This window comes from Opisthorchis viverrini, assembly GCF_000715545.1.
Source record: "Opisthorchis viverrini unplaced genomic scaffold opera_v5_151, whole genome shotgun sequence".
NCBI classification, from domain to species: Eukaryota; Metazoa; Platyhelminthes; class Trematoda; order Opisthorchiida; family Opisthorchiidae; genus Opisthorchis; species Opisthorchis viverrini.
This window is the reverse complement of record NW_008751807.1, coordinates 507,005-515,581: the sequence shown is the minus strand read 5'-3', so window position 1 is coordinate 515,581 and position 8,577 is coordinate 507,005. Positions and strand designations below refer to the sequence as shown.

At 41.9% G+C, this 8,577-nt stretch overlaps 1 protein-coding gene across 1 annotated transcript in view; it reads left to right on the top strand.

Annotated features, from left to right (window-relative positions):
* Positions 1-589: 589 nt before the first annotated feature.
* Positions 590-8,577, top strand: part of T265_06913 (hypothetical protein) — a gene marked incomplete at both ends in the record, with an annotated part of 52,392 nt that continues 44,404 nt past the window's right edge. Inside the window, 6 exons of the mRNA XM_009172311.1 lie at positions 590-657; positions 2,014-2,080; positions 2,104-2,304; positions 4,441-4,584; positions 4,608-4,770; positions 6,985-7,098. Coding sequence (XP_009170575.1) covers positions 590-657; positions 2,014-2,080; positions 2,104-2,304; positions 4,441-4,584; positions 4,608-4,770; positions 6,985-7,098 — 757 coding nt within the window. The remainder of the gene's footprint in view (positions 658-2,013; positions 2,081-2,103; positions 2,305-4,440; positions 4,585-4,607; positions 4,771-6,984; positions 7,099-8,577) is intronic.

The following is an 8,577-nucleotide window of genomic DNA, read 5'->3' as shown; positions in this document are numbered from 1 at the left end:
TACAAGAAGGTACCGTTTTTTGTGTCGAGTGGTTTTGAGTTGGAGTCAGCTGGATAACTGAACGGTGCAAAGACGGGGTTCCTGTCGTTGCTTCTGCCTCAAAAGTCTAGAGTACAGTCTAAAGTGATCAGTAAGGCTTTCTTGAGGGACCATGCCCGGAGCAGGTGATTCAATACCCTAACCTGCTTGGCTGATGAGGCCTGGACAAACCCGTAGGTTCATCTATTACGGAATTACTATCTGGCTCCTTATGTGGCTGCGAGCGGGTAGTGCCTTCTTAAGAGCACCGGACTTCTGTTTCAGAGTGTTTCAAAATTATCCATGATATAGCGGTTAGAGGACAAATTTAATGACCGAAAGGTCCGTGGTTTGAATCTGACCTCTGCATCTCAACTTCTCTTGTCTAAGATTGGGCAACCTGGTAGTATCCAAGCTCCGGCGCCTTATTCTGGTGGCACGGCAGCTAGGCACCAAAAGGGTGTTATAGCTGAACAATATATTATATTCTTTGTTGAATAATGCACCGAAAGTTTGTGGCCTAGACCATCTAACCCGTCCTTTTACGCTAGAAGTCGGCCCCGGTACTTCCATGAATATGAATATACTGGTCGTCTCTGTGGAACAACCTAGTCCCTTCACATTCCCATTCAGAATACAGTTACTAATATTACGGTATCTCGGCGCTGTTGGTCCACTCTGACCTTTCTGATATGGTTACACCTTGTAGTATGAGGATCCAGCCAATGTAGCCCGCGGGATCACTGCAGCATCCAAGCTCACCCACCCCGCTAAGGTGTCATCTTTAGCTCAGGATAATGGATTAGTGGTAACACGTTCGCATCGCATGCCAGATGGTCGAAGTCCACGCCTAGGTGTGACTAAAAACATGCACTTCTGATGAGCTCTGATAAGAGCGAAACTCGTTTCCAGTGCCACTCCCTTTAGAACAGGGTCACTAGAATAATTACACCGGGACGATGGGGCAAGTATTCCAGATAGAGTGGTGTGAATATGGACTCTAAAATATTGAAGCCGTTTACAACTGAGGTGACTGACTACATTATCTTGCGGCATCAGTCAACATCCTGTGGAAGACTACGTATCCCGCTGAAAATGGCAACATTTAACTTGGATTATCGGGAGTTTCTTCCGTCTTCAACACGGCTGGAAAGTATCACCTTTCCAGTGACTGCAACTGTGAGCCAAGTCACACGCAAACTATTGAGAAGGATATGGGACAATTTATTGTTTTGTTCACCTCCCGCACAGCACAAAACTGGTGCCGTAATTGTACTTCTTTAGATCCGCATCCGGCCTTGCTGTGTCTGGGGCTAGCAAGTAATAGCCATGGCTCATTTTGTAAAAAAAGCAACAAAATCTGCTTCTTTTTACTGGTTGCACAAGGGCAGATGCTTATCACTCCAAGTTCAGTGAAGCATGCCATCACGGCATATCTGAATATCCGATATATCATCCTTGATGTGCGTTTATAGCCTACTGTTATAGCTTACAGTTTCAGGATACCTCTCCGAACCCTCAAAACCGTAGCAAGTGGAGACTAAGAGCTCGCTTACTTACTAATCAGAATGACTCATCCAAGTAGCACGGTAGCGGATCGCCACCCACCTTTGTTTTGTTTGGTACTCCCTTGAATATCTCCGTGCTATCGTGCCAAATCCTAACGATGCTATCCAACCAGGGCAGCCTGAAGAGCATTATGCTGGAAAGTCAGTGGGCCTCAGGCTTGTGAACTTAGTGTCGGGAGAAATATTTTGCCATTGGTTTCGTCCAGTTTGTACATACGGTTCAGGGTTCATTTGCTCGGCGCCAGCCAACAAGAACTGCGGTCATCTTTGGGTGCACATATTCGCTGTAAGGTGTATATTTTACAAATTAGTATAACGAACAACCCTCCCGCAACACTGCATTGCCACCATAATTCCAGCATCAGTTATAATTATTTTTTATTCAATTTCAGATGAGATAGACCCAGAATGCTGGGTCCGCTTATAGTTGTTATACTTTCTTTGATTTGTGTAAACGCGCAGCAGCAACAAGGGTATCAGCTGCAGCCACTAACGTAAGTCGTTTTTAGTGCGCGAGTTACCATTCGAACCAAGATCGTACATTATACTCGCACCCAATCGGATTCGGGCCAATGAGCTTGTCCAAGTCACGGTTTCAATCTTTCGATTATTTTATCCGCAACTCAGTATCCGGATATCTATCAAGATTGATACAGATGAAATCATTTCGGCATTGGAGGTGTTCCGTTCTCCGGGTACAAGATTAATGCAACTAAAGGTTTGTTTACCCTTTCATTCTCTGTTCATTCGTCCTAACAAATTTACTGCTTCATTAAAAAACATTTTTGCTGTATTTTAAACGGAAAACCAAATGAATTACGTGGCGTAATATCAGCGCGATCATTATCGTAAATTTCACCCGCCTGTTGGCAGTCGGTCCGAAGAATCCGCGCCAGCTGACCTCGGAATCAACTATCTGTAAAGGATATAAGAAAATTCTTGATCTTCCCAAACTGAGCCTACCTGGTGAGGATGCAGTTCTCCAGCCGGGGGTGCCTGTCTGGAGCTAGACTAAATCCTTGATGATATACAAGAAGCTGATGATCATTTGAGCCTTCTGATTCTCAAAGAAATCTGAAGTATGCTTCTCTCAAAGAGAAATAATCACAGTTCGCTACTGGAGGCTCTTTTGTTTCAAAATGTCACTGAATCAGGCGAAAGAGTACTTTTGGATCAGTGTACTATTTGCTGTGATTTATTATCTACCTTTCAGATTTTGAAATTAAAAATTAGTTTATTTGTCATGAATATTAACAACCAGTTTGAGAGCGTGAGACCGGCACCAAGTCTGTACGTGACCCACTGTTCCCCTCTGTTCGCCTTAAGGCCCTAATTGTGACCTGTGTTTCTACAGCAGTAAAGCAGCATCAACCAATGCTCATGTTGCTGTTTCCCTGATGATAACGAAGCTGACAGCATCATAGCCAAGCAGGATTTTTGGTGTCGTTGACCTTCGTTTGGCCTTTGAAAGCAGAATAATCTATCCTTCGTATGTGACGACGATTTATTGGTACGCCTTTAGTTATGGTTCACTAACACAACGCCTCGAAAGTAGTTGTTCAGTATTCGAAGTGATCCTAATGGAGATCTAGATACTGCCGTAACTTCCTAAACAGCGCGTTAAACTGTATCAAAGTGACAAAAGTGAAATTAGATACACTGCCTTCTATTGAATGTCTATCCATTTTTTTGATTGCGCCTTGTTTCACAAAGCCTGCGCGAATAAGTGGAGTGATCTGTATTCAACCCGACTCAAGTACCAAATTGTAGATGCCACGGCGATGAATTACCTGTCGATAAAACTTCTCCTATCGTACATTTAGAGTAGAGACGGTGACTGAGTCTCCCGAGTGCATTTGACGAGAGATATGGGAAACCCGAAGTAAATGCCGGCGTCAACATGCCGTCAGATGTTTTGGATTTGGAAACTTGGCATTAACTTGGATTATCATCCGTGGACCCTGCCCTTTCATAAAAAGTCGAAAAACCTTCTGAAAAATTATATTTCATATGGGTAGGCAGAGTAGAGATAACGATGATACGTGTAGCCTGAACTTGCTTCAAAGTTGAAAGAAGAAATTATTTCACCTTATTTTAGTACATATTGGTCCACCTGCTCATTTTGATCTTCAACATTTTACGACTGAGCGTTATCATGGAAACGGCAAGCAGTATCCTTTCCTGAAAAAAACTGGTAGAGAGACGGAAAGAAAACTACTGTATGCAGGCAGGCTTGGATGCCGCTCTGTGGCATGGACCTGTATAAATATCTTGCAACTAGTGGTGCAAATCATGTTTATCATGTGAAAATTCAGGGTTTTTTAAATGCAAACAGTCACAGATCCGACGGCGAGCAACGCACTGTATCAGTTTGCATGAGCGAGGGATCATAACCACTGCTTACTGGCAGCGAAACATTTTTGTGGACGACTCTCGTACACAGTAAAAATCATGTAAATCTAAGGGTCTGAAAGGTTATTGTTCTCATCATGGTCAAGGCCAACATAGAGATCCAAATGATCTGCGAACGATCAGAATGGTAAGCGGGATATTTGTTACCCCATTATGATGCAGTATTGTACGTATAATTTACACCCAAACTAATCACGCGCTTTGCGTACACCATGGAATGTCGACTAATCTTGCAACAAGCACTTCCTTGCAAGTTCCAAAGGGCCAAGCATAGTGATGTCTTCACCAGACTGGTCCCTCCTGTTGGCTATTTCTTCACAGGAGGAAAACGGTGTTATCCAATACCCACTGTAATCCGTTTAGAGTCTATTTATATACTTAATGTGATCGATAAACTCTACCCAACTTCCCGTCATTCTTGATGGCTTTATTCCTTTTCCAGGTTCCCGACTACACACGAAATGCAACTTACTGGTTCCATGTCGAAGGATCTATCGTAGCCAATAGCTCTCTATTGTTCTTCAATCGCACCAAACTCGAATTTATGCCCCAGTCGGCGTCTTTCTTCATACAAGTACTTCAGGTTGTAATTCATGCTCTTTGGCTCAGGTCAGCAAACCAGTTTATCATCAGAGCCAAATTGTTCGATTCCGAGTGATACCTGTGTTACCAGATTTGACCCCATTATACGGTTCTCTTGTGAGTATTGAGGTTTTGGATGCCTCGGGGAATCTTTTTCGAAGATGGCTCAATCCAATGACCAACACTGGAGGTAGGTTTATTGCTGAATATAAACTCATTCTGAGTAAACCGTGATACTGAGCATTACTACAGACTTGTGGTTTCAATAAGAACAAAATATCTTTCCAAGCCTAACGGATCACACTTGTTATCCTGTTATTCAAATAACACTGAATTGTTACTCGTGAAAGAATCCAAATTTGACGCTGAAAATATGCCCATGATCCGAGAACATACCTCTTCTGAAGTAAAAATGTTGATTAGTGGTTCTTCTAAATAAGTGAGCTTCGTGAATCATAACTAGCGAAACGGATCTGGATAAATTCGGAAACTTATTCGGGCTTCACTTATCGGTTAGTCCTGTTGTATCCGGATTAAAACGCCTAAGCAATAGCTGAGCTTACATAATGTGCATTTACTTGCAATAAACTGGTTAGACCGTAATAAGCATTACGTTCCCTGTGTAATTCTAGCATTGAGCCGAGTTAAAAAGCGCTTCGTTTTGCAAGTTTGCAACGAAACTCTTGAAAACAACTCGATGAGAGTAGCTGTGTGATTTTACGTCTTCAGTGAGTGTCTTCAAATCCTTTTAAGCAGTGCCGAAAGAGCAACCGAAGTTCTCTGATATTCCACAATTAAATGTACCCTGCTAGAGGCTGCTGGAGCAGGCGTAGTGGCAGTTTCTAGTTTGGTATTAAATGACTTGAGATTGATTATTACTGTTCCGGACTCGCTTTGTGCTCTTGGCAATGAACCCAAAACCAGCTAGCTAAACTGGCTTCATAGCTATTGCTGCTAAGTTTAAAATCAGCTAAGCAAGCAGTCAATCCGTTTCTTTGAATAAACTGTTTCGATGAGTAACTCACAATTTGGTTCTCCACGCGGCCAGTATCCGGCGATGGGAAGTGCCATCAACAGCTTGATGCAAAATGGCTTTGACTAACCAGTGGGAGAGTGATCATTTTGTCCTAGGCTCTATGAACGTTAGTTTCACTTTTTGGCTGAAAGATGTTCAGAAAGAACAGCATAGTCGTAATTTGTGATAAATTTGAATACTTCAAGCACGTTTACCTTTGTTCGGAGATAAAGATTACAGCTAGGCGCTCCATCGGTTCGTGTTCATAGGATCCACTTGATGACCACAGTAATTAATCCCATATGTGATAAACTGCGAGTGTTCATGACATTTATTCAAGCTCTGGCATGGAACAATGTTTGTCGTCACCTTGTCCGATTAGAAGATGGTTTTTCACAAATCATTTGCACAGAATAATCTCGAGTGAACAGAAACAGATCTGGAAGATCAACTAAACTCCTAATGATTTAATGACACAAAATTTGACAAGATAGTTTACTTTGCTTGCCTGCGTAAAGTCAGATATAGTATAATGGTAATACACCACTGTAGTCAACCATATTTAAGTCAGCTGACGGATTTGGAGCGCTGAAATCGTTTTCAGTGGCGTCTATTTAATCGTGAATCTGTGATGGTGATAAAATGCACTTACCTTAAATTATAGAAAGCACCATTCTTTTCTGTTCCGTGTTGACATCATGGGTGATAGATTTGTGGCAATTTGGTCTTCCTCTGCTTGTTTGTGGAACCATACATGGTTCTTTTGAGAGTGGTAACAATTTTGGTAGCAACTTACTGAAATTATTTGAAATATATCAGAGTTGTGTGATTTCCATTCCAACTTTCAGCAAATGCTACCCTCGGAGGTGTCTGCATGAACAATACCTATCAGAAGTTCGTATGTCAGGTTGTACCAAGTTGTAGAGAAAGCCACAGGCATCCTTGATCCTTTGTAAAAAGCACTGATTCGTGTGGACAACATGACGTAAAAAAACTTAAGCCAGTGGATGGACCTGTGCATTTAGACAAGGATAAACAATGTGCCCCTTAGATCAGATCACACGTTTTTGGTGTGTACAACGGGAACAATAAAAAGGTTTGTGTTAATGATTTGCAAAGTAACAGGAATCCTAACTTCATCCATACCAGGCTTGAACTGAATGATTTTCCACTATGATATTTCATTTGCTCATGCGTCGGAGTTAGTGAACGATACTTCGTATTTAGCAAATTATGCCTTTCTCACTCCTCACGCTTAAAGCCTAATTCCAAATGAGTTGTATTCCTATAGCATGGAATAGCCAGATGTAGTCTGTAACGCTGTCTTCCTCATTTCCTTTACCGTAATCAGTACATTATTCGAACTCCAAAATATTTCATATCCTTCAGGTATTATCGAACTGGATTTTCCACTCTCTGATATGGTACACGAAGGTGAATGGACTATTCGTGCTACACACGAGCTATTTTCAGCTTCGAAGACGTTTCGGGTTGTGGAATACTGTGAGTCTTGTTTCACAAATTGTCAGGTCCTCGTGCAATAGTACTCGTCTACTCGAACGTTTGCTATTTTTTCCAACTGGTCTTTAAGTCCTTAAACCAGGGCTTCTGGATTCGTCACGCTACATTGTACGATAATATTTCGCTACTGACACTCGCGCAAGTAGTGCGAAAGACGTCTACATTTAGTCTACCGCGCAGGGAAAAGAGCAACTAAAACACATTAAACACACGTTTAAACAAGTCTAAACAACACTGCCCGCAATATGCGATCGAGTAATGGGTTCATAAGAGACTGTCAAGTTTAGTAAAATACTGTACTAAATCTCCCGGTCATTCAGGCCACCAGAGTGAATTACGCCTTGCGATCGTCTTGAGTTGCATTCGTTATCTATCCAAACTCTCCGAACAATAAACTTTTCTGCAACTGAATAGTGTATCGGCAGCTGGCTTACAGATTCTCAGTTAAGAACCAGCAACATATTAGATAGAAGATAGCGAACTCCTCTGAAACCAAGGGAAGGTTATCAGATATCCCTATGGTACACCTTATGCTACACATCATACTTAAAGACATTAATGCTGTGTCGAATACAAGAGATCACACGTTGCTTCCAGCCCCATCTGTTATTGATGCTGATTATATGAAAGTCATCATAGTTAACTTTCGTATCTACCATGGGTCCGCAAATGGTATGGGGCTTGTGCGAAGCACCTAAGCGAATTTTAACGTCCTCACTCAGCAGGCATGGTCAGCTTACTATGCCTCAAGTTCACACTGATGAGAATACGTTCAATAAATTTAATCGTAAAATTCCACTTTAGTTCCATTGGAATCAAACAGTGAAGTGAGATGTTCTGCTAAATGAAACTCTCCACTGGAAGTCTCCCCTTTTGCTTCTCAGTTTGTCTTATCCGGGCCTAGTCTGCCAGGCGGTCTCTCAAGACATATGCCTTTCACGGAATCACGATAATAACACGTCAAACGTTGTGGCCGAAAACTGATTTGCCGAATCTCCATAACAAAACGGATGTTTTTTGGTGAGCCGACCGGAAACTGCTCTTTTCAACCATCATCCACATTTGGACTGCTTAGTGTACTTAGATAGTGTTTGAAATGGAGTCGTCAAGTTCTCAATCTATTTCAAATGCCCGCTTTTCGATCAGGTTGAATTTTCTTAGAGGGCGCGCCAGTTTATTTATCGGTGGTGACATCGGCTATGTAAGGTTATCGTCAAGCATTTGATTTGTCATGAGTGCGTTCAAACGAAGACGATAGTGTCAATGGGTCGAACTGCTGGTTCTAGTACCAGCGGTTCGTTAAGCCAAAAGAAAGCCGGTTTATCACAGTGTTTGATTTTTCTCTTAGGGGTTTTAGAGAAAACAATGAAAATTTCACTTAACATGCAAAATTTAACTAGCAAAGATGAAAACGCATTACCAACTAGGCACACATGGAGATGGAGTTTTATTTGAGTGTTT